We start from the raw sequence: 27,090 nt of genomic DNA on the forward strand, positions 1-27,090 counted from the left end.
TAATGGGGGGGGGGGGGCAGGTACATGAAAACTCTGTACTATCTTCCCAACTTTTCTGTAAATCTGAAACTAAGCTAAATTTAAAGTTCATTCATAATCCAAAATCTCAGCTCCTCGGTCTACACTGGTCCATGTCGCCTCCCAGCATCTCTGCCCTGGCTCCTCCCTGCTCACACGGACAGGTGTCTGTGATATTGCCCGGACCTGCCTCGGCGAATGAAGGGCCCAGGCGCCTCCTTCATGGTCCATTCCTTGGGCCTCCACCCCTCGGGCACACCGGGCGCCCCAGGCACCTCAGACCCAACTCCCTAAACCCCAGTCACCACCTGCTGTGCCTCCAGGGCTCTCAGCTCCACAAGCCACTGAGCTGTGCCCCACGCAGCCCACCCAGGGGCTCAGGGCCACCTTGCAGCCCCTGCTCAGACCCTCCTGCAGCCTCGCTCTGTGGGGGGACCTCATGGCCACGTCTGTAAGCACAGACATCATAATACATAATGCAAATTTGAATAGTGGCTTCTCTACTATTTTTTTTCACTTAACAGATGAGAGTCTTATTAATGACGCCCCCTTTCTTCTGGGCACGACCCAGGCCTCCCCCATCCTTGCCTGGCCCACCAGAAGGCCCCTGGGGGTCTCCTGCCCCTGCACCCTCCACTCTGGAGGCTCAGGCCTCCTGGGCTGCTCCACTCCTAGTGTCTCCAAGGCTTCTGATGCCCCCCGATAAAGTCCAAACTGCCCCCCCATGTGCCAGCCTCACAGCCCACCCCACCTGGCCACCGCCGGCCTCTTGCCCCACTCTCCCCCTGCAAGTGGGGCTCCAGCCACAGCAGCTCCTTCCCTCCCTGGTCTGTTCCCTGCTCGGCCCCTCCTTGGGGTCTTTGCACACACCGTACCCCCCTGTCCTGCTGCGGGCCCCCCCGGGCAGCCCCGACTTACTCCCCACGCCTCCCACCCCAAAATCCCTTCCCGGGGCCCCAACCGTGGGGAGCCCTCGCAGCTAGTCTTTCTCAGAGGCACCGCTCTTATCTCCCTGTTCACACCATTTATTCGTCCTTCTGTTTGATCCGCGGGATCATTTGAGCCACCTCTGTGTCCGGGTACACCTGCCGCCAGGGCGGGGGGGGGGGGGGGGGGGGGGGCGGTGCCGGGCCCACGCGCCGCGCCCGGCAAGGCACCTGCTGGAGAGCCGCGCGGCTCCACCTGCCGAGAACGCGGCCGGCCCGCCCGGGGGCACCCCCTCGCCCACCGCTCCGCAGGGGTGCATCTGGGGTCCGGCTCCCCGGCAGGGCTGCGAGCCCCTCTGGCGCCGCTGCGTGTTTTATTCCCCCCACCGTGGCCCTCCCACGCCTGACCCGGAGCTTGGCGCGGGTTATTGCTAAATAAAAGCAGTAATTGCATACACTAAAATTTTTTTTCAGGATTCAGAAAACCAACCTGAACTCATTAACCTTGGGGGAAGCGGGACTGAATAGAAATGCCCCTTGCCCTCATCTGCTCGTAAAAATAGTCATAAAGAGTGAGCAGCTCTGCGCCGCCCTGTCATGTGGTCCCCACTCCCCCTCGAGGAATGAGCCATGTGGCTGCCTTAGCCCCAGGCTCGGGACAGTAAACAGGTGTGTGGAGGGGGCCAGGTGCCCACAGTCTCGCAAGCGAAGTGACCTTTGAGCAGGGTTGGGGGGGGTTCCTGGCCCCTGCGGAGCCAGCCCAGGGCCAGGAGGTGGCCGTGCTGATGGCCCGGGTGGGGCGCCACACCTCAGCCCGGGGGGTGGGGGGCCGTGCCTCTGGCCTCCTGTGCGGTGGCAGGAGCAGCACACAGGCTGGCCCGTCCCCACCGGCAGCCGCCTGGGGCAGCACCTCCCCTGTTACCTCTTCCCCAGGCAAGCATCTGAACCCATTGAACAGATGAGGACATCGAGCCCCTGGGGGCAAAGCACAGGCCTCTCACCCCAGGCCACATAAGCGGGGACCCAAGCCAGCTCTGGCTGCCGGCCTGGGTTCCAGCCCCAGGGCACGACAGGAGGTCCTCGCCCACCAGGAGCCCAGGCACCCGGTGGGCGCCCTGGGAGGGGCGAGCCTTGGGCGGAGAGTCACACACTGGACCCCCTGCTGCATGTGGTGCTGAGGCCCCAGCGCGCCTCCGTTTACCTGCCAGAGGGTCGGCCTTGTGGGGCTGTGGCCTGGGCGTCCCCGCAGGGTCCCAGGCTGACAAGGGCCCGGAGCTGGCTGTATCTCTTTATTTATTTTAAAGATTTTATTTATTTATTCGTGAGCGACACGGAGAGAGGCAGAGACACAAGCAGAGGGAGAAGCAGGCTCCATGCAGGGAGCCCGATGGGGGACTCGATCCCGGGACCCCAGGGTCACACCCTGAGCCTAAGGCAGGTGCTCAACCGCTGAGCCACCCAGGAGCCCCTCCAAGCTGGGTTTAGTGCCCTGCTATCACCTTGAAATTCTTTAGTTTCTGGGCACGGGCCCTGCTTTTTCGAATACGCACTGGGGCCCGCAAACCGTGTAGCTGGTCCTGGCAGCCAATGTTTGCTGTGAGACCCTGGCAGATATGGCACCAGGCTTGGCAGATGACAAGGTGAGCGAGACCGAGGCATCCCAGCCTCCCTGAGCTCACAGTCAGCTGAAGAGGCCTGTGATCGGCAAGTGCCCCGCCGTGCACTAACGGTGGTCAGTGCTGGGAAGGTGGTGACCAGTATCCCATTGTTCCCTGTTAGGGGAGGCGGGGAGGGGGAACAGACTCTGGGGGCACCAGAAGGCCCAAGGATCATTGGTAAGTTCTCATCAAAGAGGTGACACTTGAGGTAAAGAATGAGAATGAGGGCAGCCCGGGTGGCTCAGCGGTCTAGCTCCGCCTTCAGCCCAGGGCCTGATCCTGGAGACCCGGGATGGAGTCCCACGTCGCGCTCCCTGTGTGGAGCCTGCTTCTCCCTCTGCCTGTGTCTCTGCCTCTCTCTCTGCGTCTCTCATGAATAAATGAATACAATCTTAAAAATAAAAAAAAAAAAAAAAGAATGAGAATGAGCCAGAAGAATGAGCAAAAAGAACATCCCTGGGACAGTGCCAAGTACAAAGGCCCTGCGGTGAGTCCAAGCCGGGTAGGTCGGTCATTTCAGGCTACAGCAAACACCGCACACAGAGAGGCTTCCACCTGCCGTTCTCGCCGTCTGGGAGCCTGGGAGGCCCAAGATCCAGGCGCCAGCAAATTCTCAGTCTGGTGGGGGCCCACCCCCTGGTTAACCTTCGTGCTGCGTCCTCACACGGCTGAGAGACGGCCTGGGTGTCCTGCTATTCTTGTAAGGGCACTAGTCCCATCATGGGGGCTCCAGCCCCACAACCGCATCTAAACTTCCTATCGCCCAAAGGCCCCACCTCCAGATGCCACCACCCCGGGGAAGCAGGGCTTCGACATACACATTCTGGGAGGGCACAAACATTCGGCCCATCACATCGGCTGTGGTTAAAAATTTCACAGGAGGTCAGGGTGCACGGTGCGCAGAGCCCCAGGGGAAAACGATGAGGGAACCCCAGGCAAAGACTGGATTTTGTAGGAACTTCAAAATGGGAAGAGTTTTAAACAGGAGAGTGACTTGATCATACGTACATTCTTATTACCCAATACTTGGTCTCAACAAGACCGTGTGTCCCCTCAAATGTAACATAAAATGCGCCCTGGTGAACCCACTTCTCACACCAAGAACCAGAACCTTGTCAGTGACTTTAGCCACCTGTCAACCTTCTGTTCCCTTCCTTGTGTTTGTCCTTGCCCTGCCTCTTCAGGGCAGGTGTGCCCCCAATATATTTTTTAGCCCTGCTTGTCTTGAGCTATCCCAGAGCTATTGCAGCCTGCATGGGTTCTTCTGCACAAGCTTTTGTCACTCTATGTTTCCAGGATGTGTGTGTGTGTGTGTGTGTGTGTGTGTGTCGGGGGGATGGGGTGTGCTGGTTACGATCACGGTGTATCCATTTCCCCCTGCTGTATAACATTCCAATGTGTGAGGCTGCTGCAGGTTATTTCTTTGTTCTTGGGTCTGGAACATTCCTCAAGCCTTGGGCTAAGTTTCTTACAAACATGCCTATGCTCGTCACCAGCTGGTAATACGCGTGCAAGGGTTACACAGGCAGAGTGGTGGTTTACTGACAGGGTTAGGAAATCACATTAGTGGGGCCCAACCAGTGTGCTTTCTTCCAGGACGGAGAATCCTACAGAGCGGACGTCTCACAGTGAGAGCCAGTGTTGCTTCCTAAAACTGCCATTGCCATCATCCGCGTGCGCATGTGCGCGCGCGCGTGTGCACATTCATGTGCAGCCTGGTGGGTGTTGACGTTCAACATATTTCTCGCTGCGAGTCACAGCGAGAAACTGTAAGCCACTGGTCTCACGTTGTAAACTTTTATAAAGTTGATTTACAAGAGTTGCTTTATAAAGTAATTATCCCAATTTACGCTCCCACTGGCAGGGCTCCCACCAATCTCCAGCTACACTTGCTATTTTTGGAATTTATAATTTTTGCTAATCTAATGAGTATAAAATGTTACTTCGTTGGGTCTTAATTTGCATGGCCCTGACTATTAATGGGTCTGAACGTCTCTACACAGCTTTATTTACTATTCTGTTTCCTCTTCCTTGAAATACTGGCTTGTGCCTTGTGCCTATTTTTCTATTGTATTGTTTGCCTCTTAAGATTTGTAGGACTTCTTTGCATATTCCGTATATTAATTCTTTGCTGGTCATTGTGTTGCAAACATCTTCTCCTGGTTCGTGGCTCTCCTCCTCATTCTCTTTAAGGTGTCTTTTGAATAACAGAAGTTCCTAATTTTAATTCAATCATATTGATCAGCTTGTCTTCTAGCATTAACACTCTTTGCATTTTGTTTAAAAAGAATCCTTGGCTACTTCGAGGTCCTAAACAGTCTTTTATGTTTTTCTTCTAAAAATTTTAGCATCTTGCATTTACATTTAAGTCTTTTAGCAGCCGGAAGTTGACTTGGGGGTATGGTGTGAGGAAGGGCTCTGATTTCATTTTCTGTGTGGATAAACAATGGTCCTGGTCCTGTGTATGGTATAGACGTCTCTTCCGCACCGATCAGGAGTCCCATCATATATCAAGCTCATAAATTTCATGAATCAGTATCTGAGCTCTTTATTCTATTGTTCAGTTTATCTCTTCACAGAATATACAATCTTATAATTACTCAAGTTTTCAATAAATCTCGATCTCTGATACAGCATGCCCCCATATCCTATTTCTCTTCAATTCCTGACAACTTTGCTCCTTCACATAAATTTTATAACCATCTTGTCAAGAGCCTACAGAAAAAAATTGGGATTTTTGACTGGAATCCATTGTGTCTGTGAATCAGAAGAGAACAGCTATCTTTTGATATTTCCTGTCCATTAATGCATCACTTCATTTTTTATACTTTATTGTCTTACCGTACATTTTTATCTCCAAATATGTCTTGCTTAGTTTATGAGATTTATTCCTAGGTACCTTCTACTTTTTACTGCTATTGTAAACGGTGTCTTCTCCCTCCAACTATTTGTTGCTGTTACAGAATGTAATTGATTTTTTTACATTGATTTCTTTTATTCAGTCATCTTGCTAAACACTCTTATTGTTTCCAACCATTTTTCTGTAGATGTTGAGTTCTGTACAAAGACAATTACATCATCTACAAATAGTGATCATTTAATTTCTTTTCTAATCCTTAAGCCGTTTTTTCCCCCTTACTGCTAGGATCTTCAGTAAATGTTGAAACTAACTGGCATCCACTGTGGCAGTAGCATCTTTTCGTATTCCTGATCTCAAAAGTTCAGTATTTCACCATTAAGAAATATCACTTAGGGGCACGTGAGTGTCTCAGATGGTTAAGCGTCTGCTTTTGGCTCAGGTCATGATCTCTGGGTCCTGGGATCAAGCCCAGCATCGGCATCAGGCTCCCAGCTCAACGGGGAGCTCTGCTCCTCCCTCTGCCTCTCCTCCTTGCTCTTGCTCTCTCTCTCTCTCTCAAATGAATAAATAACATCTTAAAAAAAAAAAAAAGAAAGAACACTTAATGTATGAATTTTAGAAATGCCCTTAATCAGCATAAGGGTATTTCAAAACTATTTCTCTTTTGATAAGAGTTTCTAAAACTGTGAGTGGGTGTGGAATTTTATCAAATGCTTTTTGCATCTATGAATAGTAGATTATATGGTTTTCATCTTTTAATCTGTGAATATAGTGAATGACACTAACAGATTTTTCCAACATTAAATGTGTTTATGTTATAGGAATAGACCCTCACGTGGACATGATGCATGATCTTTTTATATACTCTTGCATTCCATTTGCTAATATTTTATTTGGAACTTTTGTGACCATGTCCATAAATGAGACTGTCCCATAACTTTCCTTTCTCATCCCATCCTTAATTTTCCTTCCTCAGGCTGTCTTCAAAAGGCTTCAGACTCTCTCTTTTGTGAGAGTCCTTTCCAAAACCCGGAGGGGAGCAGGAACTCTAGGAACGTGTACCCAAGGACATCAGTGTCATTGATGGACATTGAAAACAGAAACTATTTTAACATTGGGCAATTAGAAAACAGTCTCTTCCCCCTCCTTGCTGCCTCTGCCCACCCTGAATTCCTTCCATCCCTGCCTCTTGCTGTCAAGTGTTGGAGTGACCACAGACATTTTGGAAATCCAGCTTAAGGATAGGAAATCCTGAGATGGGAATCCTTTTACTTAGTGAGATATGTTCACGGACTATGCAGCCACCTCCCTGTGCAGTTAATTATTGCTGTCTAAGCCAGTGTGGGACTGAGCTCAGGAATACTCTTGCCTCCGGGGAGGTGGTGGGAGCTCCTATTATGAAGGAAGGTGCATTTGGATTTGTCCTCAGGCACCAGTCACCAAAACCATGCAGGTGGTGGGGAGACATGGCATGAAATGGAGAGAGAACCAGAGCTAGCATATGGAAAGTTACTTCACATCCCATAGCTCATACATGAAAGAAACTTGCTAGAAATTCCCCAAACTTGGATTACACCCCACCAAATGAATGACATATAATAGTGAGTTCATGAGGCTTAAAAAAAGTTTCTAAACTATCAATAGCCAAAAACATTTCTAGTCAACAAAGGCAGGAGAAAGCCTGAAGAGCCTTGCTATTCTTGCCATAGAAAGTGAACATACAAAATCTTTATCCTGTAAAGACATGATCGAAGACTATATGACCCCCCAAAATGCTGGAAGTAGCTGCGGTAGGAAAGTAGAGCAGTTGATTGATAAAGATCGGATACTGTTTTCCTGGGGGCTGTGATGTTTGTGGCATCTTTCAGTTTTATAAAACTTGTGATTTCTTGTCATGTTTTTCTCATTCTACATCAGTATCTATTTTTATTTTACAAATACAAATGTATTTGTGTACATTTGCACTTTTTTTTTTTTCTGAAGAGAGTTTCCCAAATTGAATAACTTCGGGCTCTGCCTCGGCAAAAGGGACTCACGTAGGAGGTGAGGCGTGCTCCCTCTTTTTCTACTTATTGCAAGAGCTTATGTAAAATTGGAAGGAACTCTTTCTATAAAGTTTAGTAGGTCTCCTGTAAAAACACCATGCTGGGCTTTTCGTTCATTTGTTTGTTTCTTTTTTTGTTTAGTGTTCTGTTTTGTTTTCTGTTTACTTCAGGGAGGGGAAGATTTCAAATCACAGCTCAGTTTCTGTTATGGAGCTATTCACACAGCAGCTACATACATTGGATCACACGCTTCTTTTCAAAAAACTATCTCGGCTGGATCTGTAGGTCTGCCCCCTTTCATTCCCGATTTTATTTCTCTTCTTCTCTCTCCCACCCACTGTTCTTTTCTTTTCCTTCTTTCTTTTTTTGGTGAGTCTTACCAGAGATTTATCTCATTTATTAAGGATTCCAGAGAACTAATTGGGCCTTGTTTATTCTGTTCTTTTATTAATGTCTGCTTTTTGTTTTGCTTTGTTTTTGCTTATTATCTCTTTCCTTTTACCTTATTTGGGCTTGCTCTATTTTTCTTGTTCTAACTTTTTAAGTTGAATAATCAGCTTTAATTTTCAGGCCTTCCTCTTTTAAATATAAGTGTATAAGCCTTTAAGCTCACCTCAAAGTCTTGCTTTCATTCCATAAGTTTTGATATGTACTATTTTCAGCTTTAGCTTAGCTGTAAGTTTTGTATTTCTTAACTTTTGTTTTTATTTGTTCGTTGATAATTGGGTATTTTAGAGGTATTTTTAGGGGGGCATCTGGGTTGCTCAGTCAGCTAAGTGTCTGCCTTCAGCTCAGGTCATGATCCCAGGGTCCTGGGATTGAATCCATGTCAGGCTCCCTGCTCAGCAGGGAGTCTGCTTTTCCCTCTGCCCCTCCACCCTGCTCTCTCTCTTGCTCTCTCAAATACATACATATATACATACATACATCTATCTTGGGTTTTTTTATGAGATAAGGAAATCTTTTTTTTTTTTTTTTTTTTTGGAAATACTTTTTTAAGTGTTTTTAGGGGCACCTGGCTGGCATCTGACTCTTGGTTTGGGTTCAGATCATGATCTCAGGGTTGTGAGATCCAGCCCCAGGTTGGGCTCTGTACTCAGCATGGAGTCTACTTAAGACTCTCTCTGCCCTTTCCCACTGTACTCTCTCTCTCTCTCTAAAATAAATAAATAAATCTTTTTTTTTTTTGTAAAGAAGTGTTTTTAACTTCCAGACACAGAATTTTTAAAAAGTTTTTATTTCTGATTTTCAATTTAGTTACATTGTGATCAGTAATGTGGCCAGTATGATACCATTTGTTTGAATTTATTTAGTCTATGACAGAGTACAGGGTCAGTTTTTATAAGTGTTGCACCCGTGCCTGGAAAGAACATGCATCCTTTAATCATTGAGCACAGTTCTATACACACATTTAGATAATATGCATATATATGCACACATGCCTGTGCATTCATATATCAAATGAATTAGATTTGTTCACTGTGTTTTCAAATCTTCTGCATGTTACTAACTTTTGTCTGCTTGACCCATAAATAATTGACAACATTGTGCTATGTAATCTTTCACCAGGATTATGGATTTGTCAATAGCTCCCTATGTCTATAGCAATTTTTGCTTTGTATATTTTGATGCTACTTTATGATCATAATTTCCTAGAAAACTGGACCATTTATGGAGGAACCTCTATCCTTAATAATGCTTTTAATAATATATCTAGTTTTATCTGCCACCAGTTTCCTTCTGTTAGTATTAGTAAGTAAGTGGCTTTCAATCACTTTACTTTCAAACTTTTTGTGTCCTTATGCTTCATGTAAAAAACATATAGCCAGGAGTTCTAAAAATCCAATTTGATAATGTCTGCTAACTGGCAAGTAAATTAGATTTATTTCTATTGTCTTATTTTCTACAAATTGTCATAAATATAGATATGACATATATATTATATATATGTTATATATAAATGACATATGTATTTAAAAGAGTTGGGTTGTGTTTGTTCCTATTACTTTTTTTTCTTTCTTCTGGTTTAGAAGTTATTTGGTACTTCTATTACTTCAGTGACTACCCCTGAAATTATAATGCCTTAACACTTAATATCTTCACCACTTTCCTGATAATGCAAAGAATTTCAAACACTAACCTAAATACTCTCCAAAATCACATACTGCTGTTTTCCACTATTTTAGTCATGCTTGTTTGTTTATTTGTTTTTGACCCCACAAAATTATAGATTAGTTTGAGTGTGTGTGTGTGTCTTTACAATATTTTCAAATTCTTTGCTCATTAAATCTTTTTAAAATTCAGACCTTCCTCCTTCAGCTCCCTTGTATAAAAGGGCACTAGTGTATACTGGTCCCCTTGGTACCATACTCAGTATTGTTTATCTAAAAATGCCTTAGTTTTATCCTTGTTCTTGAAAGGTATTTGGCCAGGCGCACAAGTCTAGGCTGATGGTTCTTTTCTCCTCTTCTGTTAGAATTCTGCAGGTTCAAGTGTTGATTTATTTTTATCAATCTCGCTTGGTGCTCACTGTTCTTCCTGGTACCCGTGCTTTGGCATCTTTTGTCACTTCTGGAAATTTTCAGACATTGTTTCTCCACTTGCTGCTTCTCTGCTACCCTGCTTTTTCTCTCTTTCTGGGAGCCACTAGATTTTATTCATGCAGCTGCTGTGTCGCTCAACCCCCTTTCCTAAGGTTTCAGCCCCCTCTCTTTCTTTTCTGAATGTTGGGTAATTTCTTTACATCTATTTTCCAGTTCACTAATTCCCTTTTCAACTATGTCTAACCTGCTCTGTGATCCAGCCACTAACTTTTTGTGTCAACAATTATATTTTTTATTTCTTAAGGTTCTAGTTGATTCTTTTCCCAAATCTGCATGGTTGTTTTCTTAGAAGTCCATGTTTGTTGCTCATTGTTTTAATTCCCAATTTTAGTTTATTAGATATTTCATACACACTTTTCTTCTTCTTTTTTTTTTTTTCTGTGATAGTAGTTCCAATATCTGATGCTCTTGGGATGTAAGTTTTTTCTTTCTGCTAACTCTTCGTCCCTAGTGAGTTATTTACTTGTGTATTTGGTGATCGTCAATTGGGAACTCACATTTGTTTGCTCTTAATCCATGGAAGATCTTGGAAAAAATGATCATGCTTTTCTCAAGAGAACATTCATATCAGTTTCTCCCAGGAGCCAAGGGGCAGCAGCAGCCTGGGACCACCCTAGCCTGTGGTTCACCCCCTGGTTTTTATCACAAGCAGTGCTGACTTTGACATTTGCCCCCAGGACAGTCTCCACTGGTCCCACTTCAGCTCAGCTTGGGAACTTCAGCCAGGGAACTCAGGGGCTTCCCTACTATCTGAAAAATTATACTTTACCTCAAATCTAGTTGCGCACAGTGAGGGTGTCTTCAGAATATTCAGAGAGCTACACTCCAGAAACAGGATGCCAATTTACATTTTTTAAAAGATCACACTTGCTGCCCCATGGAGAATGGATTATGGGGGGCAGACCAGGTGCAGGGAAAACACTGAGGGGCAACTGTGAGGCTTTCAGCTGAGGCATGATGGTGACTGAACCCAGAGTGGTGGCAGTGAGAATAAACAGAAGGAAGTGAATCCAAGTTACTGGGCTATCTGCTTATGAACTGGTGTACCTTGTTTATTTATAGGCACAAAAATGTGCCATTAGCCACAAATGTTAACATTTCTCTTCCACTGTTCATATGTTAGAGAGCAGAAAGTAAGACTTTTGATAATATCCAGTGTGGTCAAAAGGTAAAAGGACACAAATACTCCTTCTACCATTGGTGGAGGCTAAATTGACATAACATTTTGGGAGGACAGTTTGGTCCAATCTTGCAAAATATGAAATGTACAATTCCTTTGTTAGAAATTTCTCCAAAGAACACATACAAAACATGTGCCTAAATATGTTAAAACATTAAAGGATGTCCAACATACTGTCCTATGTATTAAGAGCAACAGACAGAGAAACAAACAAACCAAAAAAAACAAAAAACAAAAAACAAAATGGAACAAAAACAAAAACAAAACCCCAACCACAATCTAAATGACTACCTGCAGAGGACTGGCTAGCTAAATCAAGAGTCATCTACATAATGGAATACTCTTTTACCTTTTCCACAAAGGGATATGTCTACGATGGAAAGATATCCCTGATAATTTAAGTGTAAAAAGCAAAATGCAGAACGATGTGTATAGAAAGATTGCATTCATAAAAAAATTTTAATAGCCAAATAAAAAACATATACATTTATATGCAGAGATCGGCATGAAACCATTATCTGGGAGAATGCACAGGAAACTTAAAATGATTCATGTTGGGAAAAGCAACCAGGGCTTCAGGGTAGAAAGCAACTTTCGCTTTTCATTTTATACCTTTTTATACATTTTGAAAATTCCACTGCAAGCCACGTATTGCTTTTGTTTGAGGAGTTTAGCCTGTTTTTATTGGACTCTTCTTGATTAGGGAACCTGCTTCCCCTGGTTATTACATCTCCTGCTTGTGGCACTTCATTATTTCCTCTGGTTCCTCCCTTGAAAACTGTGAATACGCCTCAGTCCCTCCGGTCCTGAAAAACCAACCTCCCTCAAAGATTTCTAAAATCTATTATTAAGTCAAAAACATAGATTTCAAATAATATGCATAAAATGATCCCATTTTTGTAAACAATAATGGAATAAATGCATGTATCTGTGTATAAAAGAAAAAAAGTCTAGAAAGATTTATCCATTCATTCAGCAGAAATGTATTGTGTGCCTGCCACGGGCCAGGCATTGTTATTGAGACGGAAGTTCAGCCACCAGAGTCCCTGCGCTCTGCCTCTCCCTGCATCCCAGACTCTAGACTCTAAAGGGTAATGTGTACCAGCAGGTTAATGGCAATTCACTGTGGGTGAGGCGATTGTGGGTGAGCTTTTATATCACCTTCATGCTTTTCTGTATCTTCTGATTCATTTTTTTCCTGCCCTGTGTCTGGCATAAAAGATCTTATATAAAAATAATAATTAAGTCATAAAACACAATCTCTCTATCCCTCTGGTTTTGTCTCTCTTCTCCGAACGCCTACACTCATCCGAGCGATATTTGAGATACACTGATACTAAAAAATTTTGCGTTATGTATCTGGAAATCAAATCTAAGTGTGCATCTTGTGTTTTATCTGCAACCCTACTTTGAAACAACCTGCTCCCAGCCCTGCCGGCCCTCTCCGAGGGGGCCCTTCCCTGGGGGCCGCTTTCCTTGGGCTCCTGCCTCTGGCCGCCTTCCGCCCTCCGCCCTCGCATGCCGGGTGGCCTCCGTGGACTGATGGGTGGCCCCGGGGAGCCCCTCGTGACCGCCTCCTCCCGGGTGCCCAGCAGCTCATCCGACGGCAGGCACACCCCAGACACAGCACCCCCCTCCGCCAGCTCCGGAGTGGCACTGGCATCCCCTGCAGCCTCCGGGCCGAGAACCCACACACCCCCGCCGCCTCTCCTCCCTGCCCTCCCCCACATCCCTACGGTGCCAGGCTGGCCTGGACCCTCGACGCCGCCTGCCCCAGTCTCGCCTCTGCGCCCAGGGTCTCAGGTGGCCTCTCTCGGGTTCGAGCCCTTCCTTCCCCACCTCCCTCCTCCACCCACCCACTAGATCATCCTTTTAAAGTATTTTTTTTTTAAAGATTTTATTTATTTATTCATGAGACACACACAGAGAGAGAGAGAGAGAGAGAGAGAGAGGCAGAGACACAGGCAGAGGGAGAAGCAGGCTCCATGCAGGGAGCCCAACGTGGGACTCGACCCCGGGCCTCCAGGATCAGGCCCTGGGCCGAAGGTGGTGCCAAACCCCTGAGCCACCTGGGCTGCCCCACCCACGGGATCATCCTTAAGGTGAGCCGGGAGGCCTTGGAGCCTTGGTCCCCAGCAGCCTGCCACCGAGTGCCACCACGGCAACTTGGCCACGGCTGATTGCTCCTGTCCTATAATTGGGTCACCATTTCTCTCTAAAGGAAGTAACTCATTCTCACTTATTTAAAAAAAAAAACAGCCTAACCCTGTATGCGTTCGCCTCGTGCTAACAAAATCCCAGGCCTGATGTTATTGAACCAAAGCAAAACGTAACTAATCAGATGTAAGCTGCAGTCACCCCACCCCCGCACAGCCCCCCTCCTTGGAAGAACACTCCGGACCCCGAAGTGGCGCGGGGCCTCCTGCCCCCCCTCCCATGACAACCCCCGCCCTGTGCCCGTCACAGCCTCTAATTACGTGTCCCTCAGCGGGCCGCTCTTCACACCTGCCTGCCACCGCCTCGGCCTCCCGAGCGCCCACCCGGCCCGGCCGCCTGTCGAGCACCCTGGGCCACCAGGCTCTCGGGGAGCACGGAGGCGGCCCCTCCTTGGGTGTCCCTCCGGCAGACGGGTCGGCGTGGGGACAGAACCTCGCCGCGGCTCCAGTGCCCTGGCCCGGAATATGGGGTCGGAGCCAAGTCGGGCCAGGTCCCGGGGTCCGCGGAGGCCGAGCGGGGCCCAGGGCCTGTGTGGACGTGGACGGAGACCAGAGCCTCGGGCCTCCCACCCCGGCCCCACACCGACTGGCACGACCCCCCGGCTCTCCTTCCCTGGGCCTCAGTGTCCCCGTCTGTAAGATGGGGCGGCCCCACTTCCCACCCCAAAGGCCCGTGGGCACGACCGGGCGGAGAAGCCAAGGCGGCTTTGCAGACTCTGGAGCTGTACAGGAACGTGGGCTGATTCCTGGGACGGTCACCGGACACGGATGAGGAGCCGGCGGTGGCCGCCCACCGTGCGCCGCTGGGTCCCCTCCGCGAGCCGTGTGCACCTCCCCGGCCTGAGACTGCCCTGGCCCGGGGTCACAGGGGAAGGCAAGAATCACAAGCCTGTTTATTTAACATTTAGGAACCAACGCATTTTCCGGGACCTTGTCTGTAACACTTAAGCCAATATTTGCGTCTTTGGGATTCTATTTGTATGGTAATTTAAAAATAGGGTTCGGACTTACAGCAGGGCTTTCTCCTGAAACTCTGAAAGCACATTAATTTTCTAGACGGTAAAATAATGCCATAATTAAATATTACCATTTCTCTTAAAATAAAATCTGGTAACTCCTAACAAAATGGGTTTTTTTCGAAACATGATGTAGGTTTTCCCACAAAATTGCTCTCTAGGGAAATTCGTTATTTTCAATGTATGGAAGAGACCACGAACTTAATCTCAACGCAATGTAAGAAAAATTGATTTGTGAAATTACAATAATTTTCCTGCATTTAAAATCTCCATGCTTCCTGTCGCAGCTGACCCAAAGGGACCCCCTCCCCCATATGTGTCTTTAGGGAAAGGCCCAGGGAGCCAGGATGTTGTGTTTCATTGTTTATGAAGCTTCCTAGATGCTCTTTCTCGTGGCTCCAATTGGACTTTTTGTTTCGTGCTGCAAACTTGTTTGAAAGGAGGCAAGGCTAGGTGACCCCATGACCCGTGCCCTTCAATCTCCAGACGCGTCCTCTGTGGGAGTAGAAGCGATGCCCCGTGGGAGACAGCATGGAGCCCAGAGCTGGCCTTCTATGGGCTCCCTCTTCCCCGAAGTCAGGGTGGCCGAGGAAGCCTTGGTGGCCCTGGACTGGAGGCCGAGGCTGGAGGCCCTGGTGCCGGGTTACACCCTGGGCGCCCAACCACCCCAACCAAAGCTCAAGAGGGCCCCCTTGTGGAGACTCCCATGAACAGCCCGGTAAGTGGTGTGCTTCCCCCAACGCTGGGTTGCTCCCCGTGACCCCCTGCATCACCGGGCGCTTCTCAGGCCCAAAGACACTCAACAGAAACCACCAACCTCATCCTTCTCTCTTCAAGACCTAACACTTCCATGGGCCAAGAAGGTTCTTGGTCCCTCCAGGGAAGAGCTGGTGGAGAACCAGCTCCCAAGGCCCCGTGAAGAGTTAAGCTCCTCAGGGAGCCGCCCGAAGATCCCTTTCCTTTTGCTTTTTTCTAGAGTCTTCACGGCGATTACACACACGTCTTCTTTCTTATTGAATGTGTCAAAACCTTGTGATTATCTTACCAAATTCATGTTCTGTAGAACAATGAAAGCTTCAGTCTTCTGCCAAGAGGGCGAACAAGGATTCAGTCCAATGGGAGACGTCTAGACAACATTCTGTTGAGCAAATACTGACTTGTAACTACACCCTTATGGCAGGCACCAGGATGTCCGGCCTGGGCACACTCTGAAGCCCTGGAGTTGCTCACGCTCTATCTATCTGAGCCCCCCTGTGCCCCGCAACCCCCTCCTCAAAGCATGGAACCGAATGCTGGTACCGGTGGACGGCGCTGGCTGGATTCGCTGTGAATTATAGACACGTGAGGCCCGACATGCAGATCTGAGAGCGCAGGCATGAGAGTCGAGCTCATGAGGCCTTGTCTCCAAGACACCAGAACATCTGGGTGAAAAGGCAAAAACTTCCATCAATCACCCTAATGCCTTGGCTATTTGGAAACAGCTGGGCTTTGGCTGGGCTTTTCCAGTTCTCATCTGGGTGGAAGCCTCAGCCAGAACGAGGAATAATTAGCATTATCATGGGGCCGAGGGAGATTTTTGATGTGAACCGTTTTTTCGTACTGGAACATTCCTAAACAAACAAACAAAAAACACTGGCCGATGAGCCAAGCCTGATGGGCCAGACCTGTCTCCCAAACCCCCGTTCCTTTCCCATCCCAGGGGCTGTTCGTTTCCTTTTCCCTCAGCAGGAAATGCTCAACACAGACCGTGGGGAGGGGGGATCTGCGCAAACGGCTGCTCCCCATTACGAAATGTTTTCAATTGTGGAAAGGCACGTGTAAAGCAATCACCTCCTCCAGGTGGCACCCAGCGAGGCCCACCTTTGCCACCAACACTGTGGTCCAGCCTGACCCGGGACTTTTCATGGAGAACTGGGTAAACGGTGACAAACCAAGCTATGCCCTTCGCTGGCCTTTCAACACGCTGACATCCGACTCTGGTGCCCTCTTCCTTCCCGCCAGCTAGGCAATCTGCTTCTCCAGGCACCCAGTCACTCCAGCATTCCCCAGGGCGACTTTCCACCCTCTGAGCTCAACAAGCAAAGGAGGGCACGCTTCAAAGTCCTGGATGCTGCAGGGAGTGGGCCGTGGAGTGTACTTTTCCCAGGGCACACCATTTCTGAGGTTCCCAAGAATGCAAAGCTCATCTCTCCCCCCGCCCCCACCTCTCGGCCTTGAACACAAAGGCCTGGGATTAGATGGATGATGAGTTTCAATTATGGCCAAATGAGGGACATATGAGGGATCTGAAGACCAGCCATCCACACCAGAGGGGAAGTTCAGACTTCTTAGAATTCAGAGTTTGTCTTCATATTTCTGCGATTTGCTGGTACTGTCATAGCATGACAATCTGTAACCTTCTCGGGGGAGTTTAAATGGAAACTCTGCGTGCCTTTTGTGCAATGACTTCATCGGAAAGCACATCTTTTGCTGTAGCAACACAGTGACGGCTGCCATTTCAACAGCCGGTTTCCGAAGCTTGTTGGCCAAGCAGCCCGTGCGTTACCACTGCACGCCAGCACATCTCAATTTGCAAAAGGCGGCCACCTCTAATCAAGAGAGGTTATTTTTTTGGGTGGAGATTTTTATTAAAAAGGGGAAAAGCTTCCAAGTCCAAACATTCTAGGTGAATTACCTCAAGCTGAGGATTTTGAAATAAACCAGAGGATTTCAGTGTTTTTGTTTTTTTTTTTTTTTTAAGCAAGAGAATGATTTTTTCAAAGGAGATCTTAATCAGCATCCCATTATATAAACTAGGAGCTACTTGGGGTAAAGCTGGGGGTGGGGGGCTAGAGCTGCATTCACTGGTCTCTCCTTTCCTCCCCCCTCCAAAATGCCAGTGGCCTTCAGAAACCAGCTCGAAAACCTCCAATAAAACGAAATGTGACACACACTCTCCATTCTTGAGCTAGAGCTATGCTGTTGGAATGGCCGCCACTAGCCGTGTGTGGCCCCTGAGCCCCTGAAATGCAGCTCGTCTAAAGTGAGTTGTGTTGTTACTGTAAATACATATCTGATTTCCAAGCCTTTTATGAAAAGAAGTATATGTCTTATTAATAATTTTCATACTTATTCCATGTTAAAACACAAGATTTGGGGCCAAATAAAATCATTAAAATTAATTTCACATGTTACTTTTTAGCTTTTTAAATGTGGCTACTAGAAAATGTAAAATCACACACACGGCTTCCATTGTGACTCGTGCCATGGGGCTAGGTGGAGCCTTCCCTGGGGGTAAGCAACCACATCAGGGTCCTGGTTGGCTGGGGTGGGTTCCAAACCTCAACAGAAGTTTTTAAGCAAAGTACCTAGCATCTGATTGTGATGCTGGATCCAGCCTGTTTGAAGTTCTCAGCAGCATTTGATGCTCACACTTAAATTTCTCTCCACCTACTTCTCTTTCCTTCCCTCTTGCTTGGATCATCCAAGATCCCCAGCCTGCTGTGAACTCCCTTACCTACCATCCTTTCACCCTTAACCAGACTGTTAGTGATCGCAACAACTGTAAACCGTCTCTGTTTCTGTGTCCATTTCAAGCCTGACCCCAATAGCCACAAGTGTTACGGAAATCACCAGCTGATGTTTAGGAAGGGAACCCCAAAGGGTGGGAGAAGTGTCAACAAAAAGAGCTCATGTGCATCAGTATTATGGTTCACAAGTCATTCATCCATTCATTCGTTCATTCATTCATTCATTTCACTAAAGGAGCAATTATAGCTAGCATCTATTGAGCACTTACTATGTGCAGGTGTTCTAAGTGCTTTCATGTCTTGACAATAAATATGAATTGAGCATCCATCAGGCTTTGTGCTAGGTGCTGAAGAGTCAGCAGTAAGCAAGAGAGAGAAAGACCTGTCCTCATGAGCAGACAGGCTAGTGGGGAAGACAGTGAGAGAAAGGAAGAAGGATAGGATAGGAAAGGAAAGAGAAAGAAAGAAAAGGAAAGGAAAGAAAAAAGAAAGGGAAAGGAAAGGGTGGAAGGAAGGAAGAAAGGAAGAAAAAGAAAGAAAGGAAAAACTGAGGAATCTTGAGGGACACCCCAGCAGCAGTGAGCACACCTAGCACCCAGATATTGGTTTCTAAACACCATCCTCCAAAAAAAAAAAAAAAAAAAAGGAACAAGGACTCCTTGAAGAAATGGTTGATTGCAGGGCAAGGGCAAGGAAAGCACAAAATGAGCCTGGAAGATCTTCTGGTGTCAGAAAATGAGCACGTGCTCACCAAAATGACAAGGGCATATTGGAAGTTACACAACAGCTAAGTCGAAGGATCTCCTAATGACCAAATCAGGGACAATTCAGCCGCAAAATGAATAAATGATAACAATGGATTGTAAACCTATAAAATAAATATATCTAGGTTCACACTGATGCAAATAGCAACTGAATAAAGAGATAAATAGAAGAGACAGTGCTTCCTTACAGCCCAATCCCAATCAGTCAATTCAGAAGGGGTGATGCAAGTAGAGAGTGATCACTGCAGTGATCATTGTTGTAGGCAAGAATTGTCAGTTGTCATCAGGAGATGCTAAAATTATCAGGAGATGCTAAAATTATGGAAAACAAGCTATTTACATTACCTAAGTATATCCTCGTAAGATAATTATTCATTACAAAGAGAAAAGTAGTAATTTAATGGTGGAGAAACCTGGCAATCACCTCCTGGAGCAAGGAATCAAAGTGAACGTCAGCAGCGTTGGGATGGACAGACACCATGTGCCTCCTGAGATGCTGTCCCGACAGTCACGCAACATCACCTCGACGGCATTCTTGCCAAAACTGCATAAGCTGAGTTTAATCATGAAGAAACATCAGATAATCCCAATTGAGGGACACACTACAAAATACCGGCCAATACTCTTCGGAAGGTGTCAAGGTTGTGAACAGACCAAAGTTCTCTGATTAAAGGCGACCAGAGGGCAGCCCGGGTGGCTCAGCGGTTTAGCGCCGCCTTCAGTCCAGGGCCTGATCCTGGAGACTCGGGATCGAGTCCCATGTAAGGTTCTCTGCATGGAGCCTGCTTCTCCCTCTGCCTGTGTCTCTGTCTCTCTCTCTTTCTGTGTCTCTCATGAATAAATAAATAAAAATCTAAAAAAAAAAAAAAAAAAGGTGACCAGAGATGTGAAAAATAAACGTGCTGTGTGATCCTGAGTCAGATCCTCCCCTGGTGGGACAGCCCGTGAAACCTGCGTAGGGTTTGTAGATGAGTTAATAGCATTGTATCAACATCAGAGGCCTGGTTTTGATCAAGCACCGTGTCTGCGCAGGATATGAGCTTTTGGGGAACTAGACGAAGGGTATGCTAGAACTTTCTGGCGCTTTTGCAACATTTTTGTAAGTCTGAAATTATTTCAAATGGAAAAGTCCAAAAATAAAAGAGAAAAGAGACAGAAAGCAGGTTACTAATTGCCAGCTGCAACGAGTGCCACACTGAACAGAAGCAGGCAGGAAACAGCAGAAGGGGGTGTTCGGCATCACCCCGCCAGGAGCTGCCATCCATGCTTAGACCTCAGCGCAGAGGGAGGCGCCAGCACGACGCGGAGGAACAGTGCTCTGGCTACGGAACAGCATGCACGAAGGCCCCGAGGCAGGAACAGATTCATCCCTGTTCTTCCCTAGGAACACCCGCTAGAGATACATGGTGGCATCTGTCGGACGATGCTGGAAGGACAGGAAAGAGGTCCACGAGTGGATGGAAGCGGAAGCCCAAGCGATGCCTCTACAAGCCGAGGAATGGCTGGAGCCGCCAAAAGCCAGAAGATGCCCGAAGGATCCTCCCCTACAGCCTCAGGAGAGCGCGCGGCCCTGCGCACACCTTGATGTCGGACTCCGGGTCTGACGGAATGGAGGGGTGCTGTGCAGGTCACCCCGTGTGTGGTCCTTTGTTAGGGCTGCTCTAGGACACCCAGCCGCCGTCCTTCATGTGTTCCGTGAGTCACTTGCATTTGCTTATTAAATATTATTTGCTCAGAGCATTACTTAATATCTTAAAATCCAGCACAGGCCAAGCCCCCCTTGAAAATCCAGTCTTGTCCTTGGCAAGCGTGGATCGCACAGCACAAGTGTGCTACAGTCACTGTGGCTGCTTTTTAACACCCTCTAGAATCAGCACATACCCACGGGAGGAAGCGCTCGCCCCGCGCCCAGAATCACCTCCCAGAACCTCAGCACAGGCCAATTAGGATAAGAAAAATGACTGCTTTTCTGCTGCTTTTTTTTCCCCCAAAAGAAAGATCTCTGAAGACCTGATATTTCTCTGGCGACAAACCCCATGTCTTTTCCCCGCCTCCTCCCCCTTCCATTCAGGCTCACTCTTGTGATCTTTGCAGAAAACACGGATGGTGGAGCTGGGTGTGACCCTCCTCTAAGCCTGCATTTTCATCTCTAAAATGAGGATAACCACATCCACCTGCCAGAAGTGCTCTGAAGACCAGATAAGAGGAAGGCACATATTTTTAATGCCATTTATATGAAATATCCAGAATACTCAAACCCTTGGAGAGAGAGAGAGAGCAGATTAGCGGTTGCCAGGGTTTGAGAGGAGAGAGTGGAGAGTGACCACTGATGCGTACGGGGCCTCCTTTCGGGGTGATAAGAATCTTCTGGAACCAGACAGTGGGAGTGGTTGCACAGAGCGCTGAACGACCTAAATGCAGCTGAATTTTACTCATACGCTTTACAATGGTGAACATGATGAGTTTTATTTTAGGTGTATTCCACCAAAATTTATTTTTTAATTGGGTAAGACGCATCTGCCTGGGGTAAGTGACACCAGCCAAGTCCCTCCACCTGTCTGAACCTGTTTCCTCATCGGCAAAATGGGGGGGGGGGGGCGTCAATAGAACCTGTGCTATGGGTGGTTGTGCAGATTATACCAGTTGAGCCACAGACATGACGGGCCTGTGAATGCCCTGACAGGCTGCTCCCCGTGGGACTGCTAGAAGGACTCACCGCCGTAATGCAGACAGAGCAGCGGATCCGGAGACAATCTCAGCCAAGGGCTTGGGCTTGAGTAAAGCAAGCATCGTTCCCCCTTAAGATGCCAGGCAGGCTCCATCCGGCGTTGGCCTGTGTAGGCTGTTTCTGGCATTCTGACTCACAATAATACGTAAAGGTTGGAGCAGATCATATTTTAAACCCCAGTAGCTTGGTCTGAGCAATTGGGCGCTCTGGATGTAATTCTGCAGGTAATTTGAACGATGCTATCTAATTTCAAATGTCCCTGCTCTTACGAGTGCAAAAGCAGCATAATTTTTAATTAGTGGGTAAACAGTAAATAATGGATGGCGGTAAGTGGACACCACTGTTAATTAAAAATCCATGGTTGATAAAAATCAATTTGGCCCATGCATTGAACTCAGTCTATCAGGTCCCTGTGAAAAGTTGTGCAATTGGCTCACAGCACCATCTGCTTTCAGCTGTTCCTTTAGCTAAGACTTTTCGGGGCGGCGGGGCCTTGGCGGGGGAAGGTAGGGCGGAAGGGGGGAGAGAAAGAAACCATCAAAAAGCTACCTCAGATGCTGCAACAGAAAAATCTTGCACAGATTCATTTGTAATTGGTTAATTTAATTTTTGCAACCTTTAAATTGAAGCTCTGCAAACAGCCAAGAGGCGATGTTATGCTCTGGTATTTTCACGAAGAAGACCTCCAGTTGGGTTTTGGGTTTTGTGTGCGTCTGTTCTGAAGACGGTGAGATTTCATGTCGTCTCCCGCCTTCATGAAATCCTAATTTCTCAGGGAGAAACAAGACAAACTAAAACACAGCCAGCAGGAACATCCTGTCTGAGGACTCACAACAGAATTTCACGTCTAGAGCCTTCTCCTCTCGGTAGCTTCAGAGAGTACAGGGGGGAAAGGCTTGTTTTCTTTTGAACAGAAAACATTTCCTCGAGAAACAGAGCTTTGTGGAAACAATGTCAATATAATTTTCAGGGCCCGTTTGCTATTTTGCTCGGAGACATAAGCTCGATTTTCCTGCCAGGGAAGTAACGCTGACCCCTGTGGTCCTTCTCCTCCCTCTGCTTGTGTGCATTCTCCAAACCGCCACTTGGAGATCGGTTTCGTTGACACCAGCGATGCTCACACTAACCGCAGGGCTGAGTCCGGGGGCCCCAGAGTCTCCCGATGAGGGTGCTTGCAGGCGCACGAGAGGGTCTGAGGTGCAGACTCGGATGGCTCACATCCGGGGTCCCTGGTGGGGCCACGCTGGCCGTCGGGCCCAGTTCTGGGGCCCACCCACACACCACAACCTTTTGCGTCCGGTCCTCGAGACCTGAGATGTGCCCAAGTCAGTGCAGAACTACCCGAAGCTTCTTTTCCAAGTCTCCCGTTGGTGTGCACTCACCCTGCGTGCGGAGTGGCCCGCTGAGCCCTCGGGCAGCCCGAGTGGCCACGTGTCCGTGTGGCGCCAGGTCAGCCCCCGCCGGGTGGGCGGTTGTTTCCATTTCTCCTATTTGGCTGGTTGAAACCAACAGATCCGCCGTAGGACACACCCGAAATATGGCAAGGACCCGGCGCTGCCCCAGCACTTTTGCCCACTTGCTCATCCGTTCGTTCATCCATCCATTCATTCATTCATTCATTCAGCAAATTCATCCCACCAAGTCTTGAAAACAGCCCCGTCCCCCTTGCCTGTGATGTACGAGGCCAACCGTGGCTGCGTCGGGCACCACCTGGGCTCGGCCGCATTCGGGGAGCCCGGGCCCATGCCAGCTAAGCCCAGCTCACCCGGCCTGCGCCTCCGCCCGTGAGAGGAGCTGACGCTCACGCCCGTCTCCGAGGGCAGCGAAGATCAGGAACCGATACTCGGCGTGGCTGGGCCCCACGGCATCAGCCGTGACTTCTCCGCTGGGCTCCGGGGACCCCAAGAGTCTCCAAATGAGACCCCGGGCCTCCAGGAAGTGAGGGATCTACTCTGCCTCGTTTTCCTGAGAAGCGCCTGGGGCCCAGAGAGGTTTGGGGGCCACACGCCCCATCGGACAGCTGCCAGAGGACAGCGCGGGGACGCGAGGCCTTGTCCGGCGGTGCCGGGAAGGTGTGGCGGGCAGCGGAGGGGGGGGCACGGTGCGCCTGCCACTTGCTTCTCCGCTCAGCCGACAGGCCTCCCCCGGCCGCGCAGGCCCGTGTCCCTGAGCTGCCCCCGACCCCTTGGACGGCGGCTCGGGCGGAGGAAGTGCCGTTGGAAAGCCTGCTGCGGGGGCCGGGGGTCGAGGCCGGCGGCCCCTGAACACGGCCTGTTGCTGTAATATCGGACATCGCTCGCCGCCAAGCTGCCCACACATCCCGCCATCTGGGTCATGTCAAGCCCAAGCCTCTGAGTGGAGATGACGGTTTCTGGGGAAATCGCTGCTCTTTAGCAGCTGAAGGCCTTGGTGCTCTCGCCTTGGGACAGCAAGTGGACGAGATTGTGAACAGTCCCGTGGCCAAGCCTGGCTGGTGTCCACGAGATGAGCACATGTGGGGGTCACTCAGGAGGGCCTGAGGCCCCTGCTGCTCACGGCCATCTCGCCGGCCCCGTCAGCCGCGTGCATCAGCCCTGATACCCGCCACACGCGTACTGGGCGCCCGCTGTGTGCCAGGCGCTGGCCTGGGGCCCCTGACGGGCAGGCGGACAACAGGCCTGGCACCGAGGAGGGACCGTTACGTGAGTGGCCTCCAGTGGCAGTTCTGGCCTGCTCCGTGGGGTGGAGGCCAAGGGGAACCTGGGCTCTTGGGTGGATGGGGGGTGCCGCCCCGCCGCCCAGCACCTCGGTCTGGGTCTAGAGTGCCCCTTGTCCAGGACTGCAGAGGCTTTCAGCGCCACGCGGCGGGACCTGGCCACAGCAGCCGGGGCTTGGGAAGGCCTGGCCTCCCAGGAGTGTGGCACGGCACAGCCACGGTGGCAGGCCTTCCAGCTCGGGAGCCTGGGGTGCCCTCACTCCACGGGGGTCGTGGCTGAGATGCAGAGGGTGAGGAGTGCAGATGGAGCCCCCGGCAGCCTGACTTGTGGAGGCAGAGCTGGATGCCCCGGGAAGGGGCCCAACGGGGTCTGCCTCTCTGACCCCGCTTCCAGCCCAGGATGGGCTGGGAGGGCGGGCAGGGCAGACAGAGCTTCTGGGGCACATCAGGGTCACTAACTCACATCTGTCTGCTTTGCAGCCCGCACCGCAGAGGCGACTGGGATGGCAGGGGGTGGCCGCCTACGCTGGGAACCCCGCTGCCAGCAGCCCCTGCCTCACAGAGTACCCATCACTGCGCCACTGCCCCCACGCCTCGACGGGCCCTGGGTCTCCACTGGGTAAGACCCTGAGGTCACCCTGGTTACGGGCCCCTGGGCAGGGAGACTTCACCCTCTCTGAGCCTCGGCATCCATGGGGTACGATTCATCCCGTTGGCCAAGAGGCCTGCTACCTGCCGAACACAGGGCTTTGCAGCCACGGTGGGGACAAGCATCAAACCTGCTGACACAGGAATAAGTGACCTAAACCTGAGATGGTGCTAAGCTCTGCAATGAAGGGAACAGAACCAAGGATGTGACAGCCAGTGACCTGGGTGGGGTGGGGGGCTTCTGAGAAGTGGTGACACTCAGCTGAGAGCTAAGAGAAGAAGGAGCCACCCAGAGACCCAGGGGAAGAGCCAGGCAGAGGGAGAGGCTGGTGCAAAGGTCCTGAGACCGGACGCGATGGGCCAGAGAGGGCTCGGGGGTCCTGTTTATCCGTCAAATTCTCTTTCTAACCCGACAGGCTTGCCTGACATTTCAGAGGCCCTGTTTGCGGCTCTGGGGCAATGGGCTTTGTGCTCGAACCCTCATCCGTGGAGCACAGACGCTACACAACAGCTGAGCCCTCCCTCCGGGGTGAGGGAGAGGGAAGCCGTGGCCTCCTGCACAGCTAGTACATCCTTCCCTCCCCCGCCATCCCTTTGGGGCCGGTCCTGTTCTGGTGTCAGGGACTGGATTCTCCGTGTCCTCCATGCACCTCCTGGGGTCAAGGAGAAATCCCACTGCCAAACATCTGTTAGCACTCGGGGTGGAGGGAGGGGACGTGAGCTCTGCAAAGCCACTTTGGATGCGTTCCCAGGCTCTGCCCACCCCAACTCCACAGGGTCCAGGTAAGATCCAGGCGCTGCTGGTCAAGTCACCCTGAGACAGAGCTGGGCCGTGGGAAAGGTCAGAGCTGGTTGCAGGCTGCTTCTGCCCTGAGACCACAGCGTTCCAGGACAGTTCTTCTAGAAACCTCTAGAACTTTCTTCCTAGAAAGTTCCCCTTCGCGCTCTCCAGACAGGCTTTGCTGCTTCCTGGAGGCAACTGCAGGGAATGATCCAGAGTCTGGGAACCACTGAGACGGCCACTGTGGTCCCATTAGGCATATCCCTCGCCCCCCCCAGCCCTGTCCGAGATACAGGTGAGGACAGGATGGCCTCCCACCCTCAGGTGTGTGAGTCACCCCTCTCCTCTTTCTCGACCTCCCATACTGGCATTTCCTTTCCGATTTTCTTTGAGCCAGCTTGCTTTTGTTTACCTAAATATATTCATTTATTTTTACAGCTTTATTGAGGTATAATTGGTATACAGTAAACTGCACACATTTGCAGCATACTATAATTATTTTTAAAGGAAGTGTAATATCACCCCGGATAGGGAGAGCGGAGCCACCTGCCATAAATAGGAGGTAACTGTAAAAAGAAAGTCAATGAAAACAAAACAACATAATTAAATTCTCACTAGATTCGTTGCCTGCCTCGGGTCCTGGGTCTGTTTTCTCTGGGAGAAAAGGGAGGTTGGCGTTAAAGACATAGTAGTTCCAACAGAGACTTTCTCCTTAACATAATCAGAAAGATTGAAAGGAAAAGAAAAGGGAAACTGTTTTCGTGCTGGGTAAGAACATGTTTCCTTTGCTCCATCAGCCTCGCCAGGAAAACTACCGAGAGAGTAATAGTACCGGTGGTGCGCGCTCACAGTGGCGATGCGAAGGGGGCCCCGCCCGGCCTGCTTTCCCCTGGAACTCATCCAGCATCCACCCGGCCTGCGCCCTCAATGCAAAGTCTCAGGGGCTCCCCTGCCCCCAATCCAGGTGCAGCCGTGGGTCTAGGAGTCACTTAGCCTCTGTTTCTCCCAACCCCACCCTGTGCTTTGTCATCACCAGCAGAAGAGATCCTGGGGGCCGGGTCCAGCCCACTGCCTATTTTTGTAAATAAAGTTTTACTGGCACACCACCAGGCCGCACCCCACCCCATTTACTTATTATCTCTGGCTGCCTTAGCTCTGGAGACCACCTGGCCCACCAAAACAAAAATATTTATTATTATCTGACCCTTTACAGAAAAAGCTTGGTGAACCCTCGTTTCGATCAACAAACCTGTCACGGGCACAAATGAAATTTGGTCAGGGAAGTCAACCTAGCCAAGGGGAGACCGGACGTAAGTGCCCATCAACCACGATTCACTAGTGAGGCCCCAGGGAGGGTCCCCTGGGTGCCAGGCTCTGGGCCAGGAGCCAAGGATCCACTGGGGAAAGAACGGGCAGGCCACTGCCTCCCGGAGCTCACAGCAC

At 49.5% G+C, this 27,090-nt stretch overlaps 1 protein-coding gene across 1 annotated transcript in view; it reads left to right on the forward strand.

Moving 5' to 3' along the window:
- Positions 1-27,090, forward strand: part of APCDD1L (APC down-regulated 1 like) — a 52,071-nt gene that overhangs the window by 16,689 nt on the left and 8,292 nt on the right. The window contains exon 2 of the mRNA XM_072735518.1: positions 24,699-24,837. Coding sequence (XP_072591619.1) covers positions 24,699-24,837 — 139 coding nt within the window. The remainder of the gene's footprint in view (positions 1-24,698; positions 24,838-27,090) is intronic.

This window comes from Vulpes vulpes, chromosome 14 (genome assembly GCF_048418805.1).
Source record: "Vulpes vulpes isolate BD-2025 chromosome 14, VulVul3, whole genome shotgun sequence".
NCBI classification, from domain to species: Eukaryota; Metazoa; Chordata; class Mammalia; order Carnivora; family Canidae; genus Vulpes; species Vulpes vulpes.